Consider the following 14,107-nt stretch of genomic DNA (forward strand, 5'->3'; position numbering starts at 1 on the left):
AACAGCTGAATGTTTTTACGTTTAGGCCCGTGACCCATGGCCCTGAGAGTCCGCTGGGCGTCCGGCCAGAAAGCGGATTCTTCGGGGTGCCCTGACTTTAGCACCTCCCGGTTAAATTCATGCAGTCTTACCCGGCTGGGCGACACCAAGTCCTCCTGGCCCCTCGGGGAACCTTCTGGAGGCAGAGAGGCGCTTGGGAGCCGAGGGAAACCCGGAGGCTTGCAAGCAGGGACTACAAGGACCAAGGTTCTACAGGACAAGATGAACCCCCTGAGTACCTTGGGGGGGGGGAAGCGGGGGAGGGATGTAGGGGAAGGTGGTGAAGTCTAGAAGAGGTTGAGGGAAGACCCATGCGGGGTGGGGAGGGGCGGTGTCCGTGAAAGTGTTGTGATATCCTCAGATCAGTGGGTGGTTAAGCATGCTAAACAGACTGAGTGGTGAAGGAGAAAGACACTACTAGATCTTGTATAGAATCCTTAACTTCCCTGTTTATTTACTAATGTAATCGTAGGCCAATCCCCTAATCTCTCCAATTCAGTTTCCTTATCTATAAAATGGGTATAACAGTTGCATTATGTTTCTCACGTTGTTGTTTTGAGGTAAGAAGCACTTTGTTAGCCTTTATCAACTTGTTCTTGCCTTATCTTTCGGTGAACCTGAGATAGCTAGATCCTAGAGATCCAAAGGAAAGCGAGAGGAAAAGAATTGAGATTTCAAGATGAGAAGATGAAAGTTGTTAGCTTTTCCTCTACCGCCGTTTTGGGGCTTTCACTGATCACAGAAGCTATGATCAAGATTAGGTTCAGTATTGCCCAGCCCATCCCCTCCTCCCACAGTCAGTGGAGAGACGTGGTTGAAACTTCTGAACACCTTTATTTTGATAGGTCAAGTGGGGGGTTAAGATCACTGCCCTCCTCTGCCCTGGGAAGGACAAGCTCAGGTAAAAGAGCAGTTTGGACTGCATGCCCCACTTCTCCTGGGAAGACAAAACAATCTGATATAATGAATTGATTTGGGGTTAGGAAGTATCTGGAGTGTTGGAGGCAAGGAGGGAAGAACTGAGGGAGCAATGAGAGGAGCAGCAGAGCTGGGTGCAGCAAGAGGTTCCCTCTCAGAAGGGGAACTCAGGGGCTGGAAAGCAGTATTTTCCCGAGTTGTGTGGGTTAGGGAAGTCGGGAAGCGAGAGCAGAGGATCAAGGAACCCAGTCTAGTAGGTGGGTTAAAGGGGATCCCAAAAAGAATCAAGACATTTCCACTGGGATTGGGTGTGTAAATAATGCATTATAGGGCATGTGACACTGTACCTAATAAATAGAAATAAATAATTGCAAGCACAGGAAGGTAAGGAATTGGTGGAGGGTGGGTTTTTTTTTTTTGGGGGGGGAGGGATGTTAGGTTAGGCACTAGTCATTAGCAGGTAATCTCACTGCCCGTGAACAAGTGCAAGTATGTTTGGGGGCCCATTGCTAATGAGCACCTTTGACCTTATGGTGCATGCAAGTGCATAGTGCCTGTGAGCTCACACTGATCCCACTTGCAAGTGCACAGTTGCATAAGCCACACACATGACCCCTAGATATATGTGTGACTGCCTAGTACGTGTGAGAAGCCTGGTGACCTTTCAGGTAAAGTGCTCTGTGCCCGTGAACACGTGCGTCTCTGCAAAAAATGCACTATGCAGTGCTTATGAGCAAAATACAAGTGGCCTTTAGTGTGTGTGCATGGGGTATGTGAGCTGGTGGCCTCACCTGCCCTGCCATAGTCTTGTCCACACTATTCTGAGTTCCTCTTACTCCCTCAACGCCCTTGTTCTCCTGGTCCCCCTAGACTCTGGAATCCCCCTAGCTGTCTTATCTGCTCTGTCTGCATGGAGTGACGTCTCACTAATTTCCGCTTGGCCCTGGGAGACCCAAGGCCCCCGGAATGATGAGGAGCAGGGAGGGATGGGGCCCGGCACCCTGGCAGAGGGCGAATGTCTGGGATGGGAGGATGGGGACTGACATTGAGGGGAGGCAGGAAGCCTGGCCGGGTGTGGGAGATGTGGTCCAGAAGCAATGTCCCAGAGCCCCTCCGTTCCAGCAGCCCAGGACTCCGTCTCCGCCCACTCAGAGGAGACACAGCTCCGGGAAGGCTCTCTTGGGACTGCCCAGGTGAAGAAACTGAACTGGCCGGAGGGAGGGTCAGTGGGGAAGCGTTGAACCGGCGGCGCTCAAGAGACACACGACTGGAGTCTGGAGAGTCAGTGCATAGGTGACTGGGGCCGTCCAGCTCCACCGGCTCCATGCGGCTCAGCTTCTGCTTCAGCCCGGGAAGGGGAGCCGATTCCTGGGCCTCTGGCGCCGTGTTGCGCCGGGAAAGGGGCCCTCCACCTGTCACTCTTTCAGCCCACGGGGGTGGTTCCTCAGGCCCCTCGGTGCTGTGGCGCCGAGAGAGCCGAGGTCGACTAGTCAGGGCAAGGCCGTTAAATTCGGCAATCAATCGGTCAGTCGCTGGTCGCCCCTCGGCTGGTGGGAGCGGTTGCGGAGGGGCAACTAGCCCCCAAGGCTCGGAGTTGAGCCTCTTGAGTGGTTTAGGTGGTGGGTGGCGGGGTGGTTTGGGGAGGGGCTCGGAAGAAGCGGGGTCGTCTGGGGGCTTAGGGAGGGGGAATTCGAACACGTCTCGCTTCTCCTCCTCCTCTTGGGCCCGTGGAGACAGCACTCCTTTTCCTCCCCCTCCAGTCTGCAGTTGGATTTCCGAAGGCGACATGCAAACCCCGGGGGTTGGGACTGGGGTGGGCGGGTCTTCGATCCCCGGGGAGGGAGGAGAATTGAGATACTGCCGGGTCTTCTTGGTGCCCGAGGGCGAAGTGTCCGTAGTGATGATGATGACTTCCGTGCCCTTGGCTTTGCATGCTTCCAGCAAGGCTGAGAGGGTCTCGCGATCACCGCGGTCCAAGGCGTGTACTAGAGCTGAGGCGCCGGCGTGGTCGCGGGCCGACGGGTCAGCGCCGTGGGCTAGGAGAAGGGTGGCTACCGCAGCTCCTCCACCTCCGGCGCAGGCGTGCATGAGCGCCGTACGCCCTAGCCGGTCCGCTATGTTGGGGTCAGCGCCCTGCTCCAGGAGGTAGCGTACCATGCGGGCCCGGTTCTCGGGGTCGTCGTAGCGGGCCCGACAGGCAGCCATCAGTGCGGTCTCCCCCTGCGCGTCGCCCTCATTCACGTAAGCACCTCCCTCTAAGAGCAACCGAGTCAAGCGCAGCTTTCCCTGCCCCACTGCCCGCAGGAGAGCGTGCCCCTCGGCGTGCAGCATGGCCAAGGTGGTGGGGGGGAAGAAAGGCAGCGGCTGAAACTACCAGAAGAAGAGGTGGAGAGGGAGATGCGGGATAAGGATGGGGACAGTGTCTAGAGGAGGACTGAAGCTCAGCAGCTACGGTGCTCCCTGTCAGAGAGATAGACCAACATTGACAGACACAAGCATAGAGACAAAACAGGGAATCATAGAGATAGCGATTTGGAGTGGGTCACTGTGGCACACAGCTCGGTCCTCTGCCCCATGCCACTATGCACCCCTAAGTGCTCGTCTGAAAAAAAGAGCTCGCGTGCACCCGCCCGCGATGAATGCTCGTGCAAGTGCGTGTGTGCACGCGCGGGAATGTCCGCACCCCAACCTTCACCCTCAGCCCCCGAGCCATTTCCAGCCACTGATTTTCTTCATCCTTTCTCCAAAATACCTCTTGCCAGAGCGCAGACCTCCCCTCAGTACCACCGCTTCCCCCTTCCCACGCGCACACCCATACACTCCCAGTGCCTTCCCCCTTTCCTCGGAGCCGCAGCTCTGGGAGGGGTCGCGGCTTGGGTCCAAGGGTCTTAAACTGAAAGAGGGAAGAGTCCAGAGTTCCCATTTCCCCTGTTGTATTCCCTAGCTCCCGCTCCTCGTTCCCCTCCCAGGCGGTGTGCCCAGATACCTGTATGTCCGCAGGATCTCCTCCCGGCCAGGGCCTGGGCCGGGACCCGGACAAGGGTGCAGTCTGGGTGAAGAAGCCGGGTCCCTAAGCACCCACATGGTGGGGGTGGGCCTCTGTGGCCCCCACTGTATCTGTGCTCGAGTCTAGGCGCCCCTGCTCCACATCCCTCCTCCCGTGCGCCCCGGGCGCAGCGCCGGCTCTGGGGGGGGGGGCGGAGCTCGGCTGAGCTATTTATAGACGTGTCTCTGCGGGTGGGGGTGGCAGGCACCAAATCTGCTCCTTTCTCAATCCCCCATAAAATACCCAGAAAACAAAACCCACTACCCTAGGTTTTATAAGCCTGACTAATAGATCTTAGCCATTTAAACCTAGCTATTTGTAGAATCCAGTCCCAAGTTGGGTATCTCTTCTCTCCCTAGCCTCATCAGGGCTGTCTGCACAAATTTTAGCTAGGCTTCCCCAGCTACCAGTTTCCAGGACTTGACGTGTTGTGGCTGTGTGCTAGACCTGACAAATCACACATGACACAATCACACTCTCAAAGGTTGTTGGACCCAGACATCATAAATACAAGTTCTGTGAGAAGAGAGACCAAGTACCCTGCTTTATGTGTACATATTTGGGTATGCAGGGTCTATAAAGGAGGCTACCTAGCACAGAGCTCTGGTGTCTGGTGTCCTTCCTAAAGGGAGCCCAAAGTTACAGAGATGTGGAACTCAGCCCTTCTGGCTTGGTCTCTTAGCCAGAACTGGGAAAGGTAGGTATGGACGCAGGTCGTTTTTTTTGGACGCAGTAAAGTAAATCTTGAATTCCTTTCTTCTTATCCTATGGGGGGGGGGGGAGAGGCAGTGAGGCAAATAGGGAGAGGCTGAAAAACTACGTTTTAACAGGTTTTTAATCTCTCTCCGATTCTGCACTTCTCCCTCCTTTGTACTTTGTCAATCTTCTTGACCATCTCCCTCTGCCTCTTTTCTCTTCTCTATCTCTCCCTCTGTCTCTCTGTGTCAGTCTCTGTCACTGTCTGTCTCTTCCTCTCTGCCACCTGCCCTGTCTCCATGGTTACCATGACTCCCATCTGTGCTGTTTGGGAATAAGTATGTGTCCAGCTGGGAGGTAGCATGGAAAGTGGGGGATTTAGGGAGGATATATAGGACTCGGAGTGATTCACATGGTCCCTAGAACAAGTCGGGGAGGGGGCTGGCAGTGATGGAAAGCAGCCACTCGGAGGACTGAATGTTAGAGAAGGGGAGTCATTCCGCAGCTCGATTTCACCCTTAGGCGTCCACTACTCTTTTTACTCCCCAGGCAAGTAATTCTTAGGTCTAACTTCCTGTTTCAATCTGAGCTCTATTCATCATTCACGAGAAAGAGAATAGTAGGGACCCTCTTGTCCTTAGAATAGTCCCTCATGCATGTCCAGAAGAAGCAAGAGAACAGTGGGAGAGAGACTGGGAACGCGGGAGTCCTGTCTCCTGCCACACCAGTCTTAGTTTCCTGATCTTCAATCCTTCCGTTCCCCCTCTTGCCAGCTCTCAGCCACTCTGCAGCAACCCACAGAAAGGTATTTTTAGCAAGGAAGTGAGGGGGGTAGGATTCAGTGCGTGCAGAATTTAGAGAAAGAAGGGTGGTAGATGGGAAAGGAGTAGGGCGGGAGGCGGGACATTCTGCTGCAGCCGGCAGAGCAAGACTGATCTCCAAAGGGCTGATTTCTGGGGGACTCCTGGGGAAGGCCCGCCCTGTGGGAGCGCTTCACATTTTTTAATTTTAGGGCAACTCTGTGAGGTCTTAGCTTTTTAAGAGCTCTTGCAATTCTGGAGCTCCTCCACCACGGCTGCATCCCAAAATAAACTTGACCCCACAGTCTCAGTTCCCCAATCTTGTCACCGTTCTCTGGGTGCCCGGATTCCCAAAGCCCACACATATCTATTACTACTCCCGGCCCTACCTCCTTATCTGCGAATGTGTGCGGATGCTCCGCCCGGCTCCTTTGCCATTGGTTCTGAGAACTCACCAATGGGGATGGCAGAGAGGTGGGCCTAGAACACAGCGGACAGGCTGACCGGACGCAGGCTTGGCGGCTGCGTGGGTACCGCGTGGGGGAGGGGCTCCAGGTAAGAACAGAACCGAGGCTCCGCGGTACCCGGCCCGCTGCTCGGTCTATTTCATCTCTCTCCAGGCCGGCTGGCAGGCTCTGGGACAGAGGGAGGGCCGAGGCAACCATGGGTCAGCTTCCCCAAGCGGTCCGCCTGCCTCCTCCTTTACCCCCCCCCACCCCCGTGCTTCCCTACCTCCGTGTGTGTGTGTGTGTGTGTGTGTGTGTGTGTGTGTGTGTGCGCGTGTGTGCGTGCGCGTGTGCGTGTGTGTGCGCGCGCGTGGTCTGGGTGTTGGGAGTGGAAAAGGAATGTGTGCGTGCGCGTGTGCGTGCATGCGTGTGCATGCGTGTGCGCGTTTTGAGAGAGACACCCAGGAAGGACCTATTTCGTGTTGTAGGTTTATTCTCTCCCATTTGCCCAACCGAGGAGTCATATAGTATCATGGATTGAGAGCTGGAAGGGACATCGGACTTATGCTAGTTTAACCGCCACATTTTACAGATGAGTAAACTGAGGCTGAGCCCCGTAGATGTTAAGTGACTACCAAACCACTCAGGATTTGAACTCGTGTTCCATGATACCAAATCCAGCACTCTTTCTCTCCGCCACGAAATCCTCCCTGGTTGCTCTGACGACCTGGTCCTCCCTTATCCTCATTGTTTTGAGGGGGAATTGGCCTCCCCCAGTGGCCAATCCAATATTAGATCACGGGATAACAAAATCTGAAATTTTTGGAATTTCACAGGCCAGGAAACTGAAAGGCTTCAGAGAGGTTAAGTTCAGATTCGAAACTCAAATCCCCTGACTTAAATGCACATTGCCAGTTGCAGGGGATTCAGAAGAATCATAAAACACAGCTCCTGAGCTTCTGGACTTTATAATCCATTTAAAAGCTATTAGAGACATAAAACCTTTAAAGACAGCATAGAATCAAGAACCATCTTTTGTGATTCAGACTAAATACAGTGATAGGGCTAGGAGCTACGGTAAGGATTATTAGAATTAGGGAATAATGAGAGATCAGTTTGGATAGGTAAAGTGGGAATGAATTGTGGAGGGATTTACCTGAGTTAAGAATTAATCCGTTAAGGGCAGCTAGGTGGTGTAGTGGATAGAGCACTGGCCCTGGAGTCAGGAGTACCTGAGTTCAAATCCGGCCTCAGACACTTAACACTTACTAGCTGTGTGACCCTGGGCAAGTCACTTGACCCCAATTGCCTCACTAAAAAAAAAAAAAAAGAAAAAAAAAAGAATTAATCCGTTAGGGCAAAGGTGGCAGATATGGGCCCCAGAGAACATTCCCTGGTGCTGCCCCAATCAGATTAAAATGTAATTGGGAAATATTTAACACCAAAACCAAAATAGAATAGAACATAAATAGTGGTGTTAATACATGGTTTTCCAAGTCAATATGTGGCCTGTCAGTATCCGTTTGTAGTTGTGGATGGATGTGTGGATGGATGGATGGTTTAGGGCCCCCATTTCTATCTGAGTTTGACACTGGTGCTCTAAGACTAAAATGCAGAACAGTTGGTAAAGTGAATTTCCTCACCAGGAGTACCTTACCCTGTTGAAATTGAAAGTCTGCTATACTGGATTGCTTACCTTCTCTTTAAAGTGGGGTGGGGAAGGAGGAAGGGAAAGAATTTGGAACTCAAAGTTTTAAAAACAAAACGTTGAAAATTGTTTTTACATGTAATTGGGGGAAAATAAAATACAAAAAAAATTGAAAAAAAGAAAATTTCTTTTCCTCTTTGACAAGTTTTGGGGGGTTTTTGACTGTTTTCTCTCACAACTAGCTAATATGAGAATTTTTCCATGACTACTCATGTATAACTTATTTTGAATTGTTTGATTTCTTGTGGGTGGGTGGGGTGGGAATGGAGGGAGGAAGAGAAGTTGGAAAAGTTTTAAAAAATTGATGTTAAAGTTTGTTTTTACATATATTTTTGAAAATAAAATTCTATTCAACAACAACAACAAAAAAAAAAGAAATTGAAGGTCTGGAAGAAGCCCTTCCCCCCCCCCAAAAAAAAACAAGCAGCAGTGTAATCATAATCACCAATAATAGTCAATATTTATGTAGCTCTTGAAAGGTTTGTTTGCAAAGCACTGTATATACATTATCTCATTTAATCCTCACAGTCCTTTGAGATAGACTGTTGAAACTAGTATGTTCCCAAAACAGAGGTTTAGAGAGGGGGCAGCACTCCTTGGAAGGAGCACTAGATCAGTGGTCAGAGGACCTGGGTTCAGATTCTGACTTTGTGATCTTGACAGAATCATTTGATGAGCCTCAGTTTCTTCATCTGTAAAATGGAGGGAGGATGGACTCGTTAGCTTCTCCAGTGACTTCCCTCTCTAATGCATTTATTCTATGAAGGAACCTGCCCTGGTAGTAAGTATCAGAGCTAGAATCTTTTCTACTATCTCACAAATCGAAGACTGAAAGCAAAGAAGTCATCCAGGCCTAAGATTATAAGGGTTTCAACTAAGGTGGTAGCCAGAAGAATGGCAAGGAAAAGGGAGTCGTGAGATATTACAAAGAAAAATGCCCGGGGGGACGCCACTAGGTGGCTCATTGGATAAAACACTGGCCTTGGATTCAGGAAGACCTGACTGCAAATCTGTCCTCAGATACTTGACACTTACTAGCTGTGTGACCCTGGGCAAATCACTTAACCCTTGTCCCCCCCACCCCCCAAAAAAGAAAAAATGCCAAGGACTTGGTGATGAACTAGATATAGAGGGTAAGGGGAAAGGGATAAAGATTATAGGTAGCAACATAATGTGGAAATATAATTTTTGTTGATTCTGGAATAAAGCAAAAAAACAAACAAACAACACAAACCCATTCTAGAGGAGGTGGGTAGATTTGGCACAAGGGGGTGGTAGGCTAATGGAGTACCTGGAACAACAGGCCATTGGCTGTCAGCATAATGGGGGTATCTCATCAGTCTCACAGTGTCTCTTCATCTTTTTCTTTAGCAGGCTTCTCCCATCTGATCTCTATACAGCCAGACCCCCCCCCTACAATGGCCAGCCGGGGTGGGGGCCGGGGCCGGGGTCGAGGTCAGCTGACTTTCAACATGGAGGCTGTGGGCATTGGGAAGGGGGATGCGCTGCCCCCTCCCACCCTGAAGCCCTCCCCACTCTTCCCTGTGAGTGCTAATATTTCCCCACCGAGATTCATCATTCTATCCAGGCAGTAATTAGCTGTTTTCTCTCATGACTGCTCACAGAAAATCACAGAATCCTAGAAGCTGGTTGAACCCTCCTGAGATCATTCCTTTCATCCTCCTTTCTCTAGACATAATCTCCAGGGAAGGAAATGCCATGTCCTTCTCGCTATGTCCATAGACTCCCTTGCTGAAAACCAATCATCTTCCTATTGTAATCTTAGCCCCCCACCTCCGAACTCCACAGCAACATAGACACTCCCCTACACCCCTTATCCTTTGTTTTACACTCTGTAGTGTAGTGGTGAGGAAAAGAGACTCCCCCTCCTCTAGATAGTCCCTACCATCCTCCTCAAATTCCCTCTCCAAAGGGCTGTCCAGTCTTCCCCAGTCCTAACCATGCTGACCCCTGCCCTTCCTGCTCTCACCCAGCCCCTGGAATTCCGTCCGGTGCCACTACCCTCAGGAGAAGAAGGTGAGTACGTTCTGGCACTGAAACAGGAGCTCCGTGGAGCTATGAGGCAGCTTCCCTACTTCATTCGTCCAGCCGCACCCAAGAGAGGTCAGTTGGAATTCCACTCTTCTGTCTTGAGTATGTCCAGTGTATATAGCAACCCTCTATCAAGCCCTGGGTGGAGAGACAAAGGAAAGACAAATATACAAAGGAAAGAAACAAAGACATACAGACATACATACACACATACAGAGAGGTGTATTTGTGCCTATAATGCCCATATTTGTATGTATATAGATGTGTGTGCATGTATTTTTATATTTGTGTATATGCATATACATATATTTTTATACACAGTTTAATGAGAATGATACAGTCATAGCCTTGAAGACCTCACAGTCCAAAGGGGAATAATACACAGTCTTTGTCCTTAGAGTACCCTCAGCCTAATGAAGGAAAAGTAACCTATACATAGGAAAGAAGTTTAAGACCACTTTATAAAGCACCCTAGTTCAATGCTGGGTTATCCATAGGCATGGAGGAGAGAAGAGGCATGTATGGCTAAATCAAAATGTCAGCTAATCCATAGTCTTCCCTTTTATGGTAGATTTCCTTCCTTAATTAAGCTGTAGGCTGGTAATAAATGTAATTTGTGTTCACTGGGCACTCACAGAATGCTAATGTAGAGAAGCACCCCAGAAATGTGCTAGGTGGAGCAGGCTAAATCCATCCATTCGAGGTCCAAGATCAGCCATTCACATCATGGTTATGTATACCAGAAATGGAGACACAAGGCATCTGAGTGCATGGGGGGAAAGGGGCCATCAGAAACTAGAGTACTTAGAACTGAGTTGATTTGACTGTTCTTGGAAGACTTGAGATTTAAGCCAGGTTCCCTAAACAAGGAGGGAGGAATTTTGGCGGCCTTAAGGAGGACATTCCAGAAGATATTTGGGAATGAGTCAGGACGTTAGGAACATGTTAGCCTAGTTGGAGCGAAGACCTGCTCTATAAAATGGACATACCTCTTTGTATCCCCCATAGTGCCACGTACAATGCTCCGTACAGTATAGCTGATCAATAAATATTTAATGAATAAATGAATGAGCAGAGTCTTTGTTGGGGGAGTAATGAAAAACGATGCTGATGACTCGGGAAGTTGATGGGAAAGCCTATATGTCTGTTTCTGAAGCTCTGAGTGTGTCAGGATGGGGGACAGAGTGCCTAGGTGCTATGGAAACTTCATGCCCAGGCACCCCCACTCAATTCTGGGGCCCTGAAGGGAAGAGGCCTCTCATTCCTGGTGTTTGATCCTTCAGATGTGGAGCGTTATTCAGACAAATACCAGATGTCAGGGCCGATTGACAGTGCGATTGATTGGAACCCTGGTATGTGATAGACCCCCTCTGAAATCCTTTCCTCAAAAGTCCCCAGAAATCCCCACCCAAGTTCTTCTAGACACTCCTTAACTCTCCCAGACCTCCAGACACTTCCCCACAAACTCATTAACTACCTGAGGACCCTATAAACCTAATCCCCTCACATTCCCAAATCCTTGTAGGACACACCTGTTCTGTCAAGTTGGTCCTGGTGCCCCCACCCTCAGACATTTGATAATAGAAGGCCCAAGCCTGGGGCCCACTGACCTCTATTTCCCTACCCCTTTCCCCTAGATTGGAGGCGTCTTCCCAGAGAGCTCAAGATACGAGTTCGAAAACTACAGAAAGAACGTGAGTGTTGTTAGGTGGTGTGGGGGGAGCAAATGTTCTCCTTCAGCCTCCCACAGGCTTGTGGGGAGCACTGAAGTAGCTGACTTTGTGGCCCTCTCCCTCCCTCTGTCCCATACATAGTCTATCACATTGGCCACTCAGGGGCAGCAGAGTTCCATTGTCTAAGTGGCCGTCCTGGGCAATGAGCTGGGAATGGGAGCAAAGGCAGAGCAGAATTCTGAGTCTGTTGTTCCACTCTCTCCTTTCTCCCCTTCCCCCACCAGGGACAACAATCCTGATCCCCAAGAGAGCCCCTAAAACCCCAGCAGAGAAAGAAGAAACAATTCAGAAACTAGAGGTGAGCCGTGTGTGTGTGTGTGTGTGTGTGTGTGTGTGTGTGTGTGTGTGTGTGTGAGAGAGAGAGAGAGAGTGTGTGTTTTGGGGGGGGAGTTGGAGTGGGGAAGAAAGTAAGGGATAGGAAGGGAGGAGAAAGTATGAACCCAGTTGAATTTGGTACAATCTGTCCTTCCATCCACACCTCCTTGCCTTGTCTGTGCCTTGATTTTGCCCTCTGGGGACCGGGCCTGAATCTTCCTCCTGTCCACCCTCATCTCTTCCTCCCAAAAGACCTTGGAGAAGAAGGAAGAAGAAGTGACTTCAGAAGAGGAAGAGGAGAAAGAAGAAGAGGAGGAGAAGGAAGATGAAGAGGAGGAGGAGTATGATGAAGAAGAGCATGAAGAGGTGAGAGAAGATCTTTCTTCACCAGAACCCCTTTTCTCTTCCTGACAAGAGTCCCAGACTGCCTCAGAGGGTTGGGGAGATGAGGGACAAGGGATTAAATCATCTGCAAGGACTGAGGCTGCCACAACAGAGGAATTTCTAACCATCCCTGCAGTTTATTCAGTTTTTCCATGATTTTTTCCTAACAGGTGGCAGTGGGTGGCCAATAGTGAGGCCTAAAATGGCAGCTAAAAGTGGGATAGGCACTCCCTGTTCTTCCCTTTCACCTCTTCTCTGCCCCTTTCAGGAGACAGATTACATCATGTCATACTTTGACAATGGAGAAGACTTTGGGGGTGACAGTGATGACAACATGGATGAGGCAATTTACTGATAAAGAACCTTGGATAACTCCCACTGCCCCAACATTTCAGCTCTGCGGATTGAGAGACTGTTCTAGCCATCTGTGGTCATGGGCGCACCATCCTTCTAAACCCAGCCAGAAACAAGACACTCTATTGCCTCCTCGAGGGGAGGAGCAGGGGCCTAGTGGCTAAGGAGAGCTCTTCTCCCCCATCATGGTGGCTATACTTTACCTCTGTTGCTTTGGAGGAAAGGGACTGAATTTTTTATTATTTTATACTTTGAGGAAAAGGAAAGTGGGGAGAATTAGTAGAACTTACAATTTCTCCTGCCCCCTTCCCCTGCCTTCCCTGTTCCTTCCCTGTATACTTTTCTCTTTTTTGGAGAAAATTGGGGGTTGGGAAAAAGTAGGGATAAGGCCAGTTTTATGGTTTTTAAATAAAGTTTTGTTCTCTATGTTTGCCCTTTGTATTCCAGAAAAAGAGGAGGCATGTAACTGGAACCTTGTTCTAGCTAGGATGATCATTGGTTAGGTGTCCATCATTGTCCAACTAAATTTTCTTTCTTTCCCTTTTTTTTTTTTTTTTGCAGGGCAATTGGGGTTAAGTGACTTGCCCAGGGTCACACAGCTAGTAAGTGTTAAGTGTCTGAGGTCACATTTGAACTCAGGTCCTCCTGAATCCAGGGTCAGTGCTCTATCCACTGTGCCACCTAGCTGCCCCGGCCAACTATATTTTAATCTCCCCGGCTGTACCCCCTCTACTTCCTCCCTTCCACCAGAGTGAGATACATATCTTTACCCGACCCACCCACCCATTGGATCCTAATTTTGAAGGTACGTGCAAAAATATACACAGAGAAAGAAAACTATGTAATTGCACTGACCCTTGGATTTCCCCTTCCCCGGGAGAATCTGTTGATTGTTTACAGAAAGAGGCAAAGTCAGCCTCCCTTTCCCACATTTGCCTTTGGCTTCGGGTTTCATTCTCGGTTAGAAAAAATTGCTATTGTTCTTTGGGGGAGGGAGTGAGGGAGGAAGGGAAGTCCAGGTGCTAATAATAGAGACCTTCCTCAATCCCCGGAGAACCTCACTTCAGGTTCCCCCCCCCCCCAGTACACACACACACACACACACACACACACACACACACACACACACACGTGTCGTGCTCTCCAGATGCTAGAAGTGAGAAGTGATGAAAAGCTTTGTTACTTCCATTTTTTGGTCTCTTCCCTCTCCATCCCTGCACCCCTTCCTTTTCCCCTAGCCCCCTGTAATTCCTTTTGTAATAGGGGAGGAGAAGTGGCAAGGGATACTCGCAGAGACATCCCGGGAGATGCTCTCGCCCACGCGGCTCTCTACCCCCATCCTGGGGTGAGTCATTTCCTCAAAGCCTTTGATTGGCTAATGAGGGAGTCCCGGGTTATTTTATTGGTTGGGGCAACGGGACATGCAGCAGCCACGGGCTGGTAGCGTGACCAGCCAAGGGACTGAAACTGAAACAGATAGGGAAATAGAGAGATAAAATAGACAGAAATCCCATTGAACCTACAAATCCTGAAAAGGGAGTTTGGGAGAGAGACAAAAGAGATCCTTAGTGATTCCACCCCTCTTATTAGGGCTGAGTGCTAACTGCGCCCAGGGC

General features: G+C 49.9%; 2 protein-coding genes across 7 annotated transcripts; one reads left to right on the forward strand and one right to left on the reverse strand.

Annotated features, from left to right (window-relative positions):
- Nucleotides 1-96: 96 nt before the first annotated feature.
- On the reverse strand, nt 97-4,082 carry ANKRD34A (ankyrin repeat domain 34A). Of its 2 annotated transcripts, none has more exons than XM_044001201.1 (2): nt 3,944-4,074; nt 97-3,327 (listed from the first exon to the last, which is right to left on the reverse strand). In XM_044001201.1, exon 2 carries the CDS (start codon nt 3,286-3,288, stop codon nt 1,798-1,800), a length of 1,491 nt encoding a protein of 496 aa, XP_043857136.1. In that variant the 5' UTR covers nt 3,289-3,327; nt 3,944-4,074; the 3' UTR covers nt 97-1,797. The 2 variants fall into 2 exon arrangements, 1 of the variants encoding a protein (XP_043857136.1); XR_006356298.1 differs by having other exon boundaries at nt 3,284-3,417; nt 3,944-4,082.
- Nucleotides 4,083-5,933: 1,851 nt separating this feature from the next.
- Nucleotides 5,934-12,982, forward strand: POLR3GL (RNA polymerase III subunit GL). 5 transcript variants are annotated; one of them, XM_044001203.1, is made up of 9 exons: nt 5,977-6,054; nt 8,317-8,434; nt 9,025-9,197; nt 9,648-9,777; nt 10,989-11,057; nt 11,343-11,399; nt 11,663-11,736; nt 12,006-12,119; nt 12,406-12,982. In XM_044001203.1, the coding sequence occupies exons 2-9, from the start codon at nt 8,401-8,403 to the stop codon at nt 12,490-12,492; spliced, it is 738 nt and encodes a 245-aa protein (XP_043857138.1). In that variant the 5' UTR covers nt 5,977-6,054; nt 8,317-8,400; the 3' UTR covers nt 12,493-12,982. The 5 variants fall into 5 exon arrangements, with proteins under 5 accessions (XP_043857140.1, XP_043857141.1, XP_043857142.1 ...); XM_044001204.1 differs by having other exon boundaries at nt 9,028-9,197; XM_044001205.1 differs by lacking the exon at nt 8,317-8,434 and having other exon boundaries at nt 5,934-6,054; nt 12,406-12,978.
- Nucleotides 12,983-14,107: the final 1,125 nt, after the last annotated feature.

The sequence above is a fragment of the Dromiciops gliroides genome, chromosome 4 (genome assembly GCF_019393635.1).
Source record: "Dromiciops gliroides isolate mDroGli1 chromosome 4, mDroGli1.pri, whole genome shotgun sequence".
In the NCBI taxonomy this organism is placed as follows: Eukaryota; Metazoa; Chordata; class Mammalia; order Microbiotheria; family Microbiotheriidae; genus Dromiciops; species Dromiciops gliroides.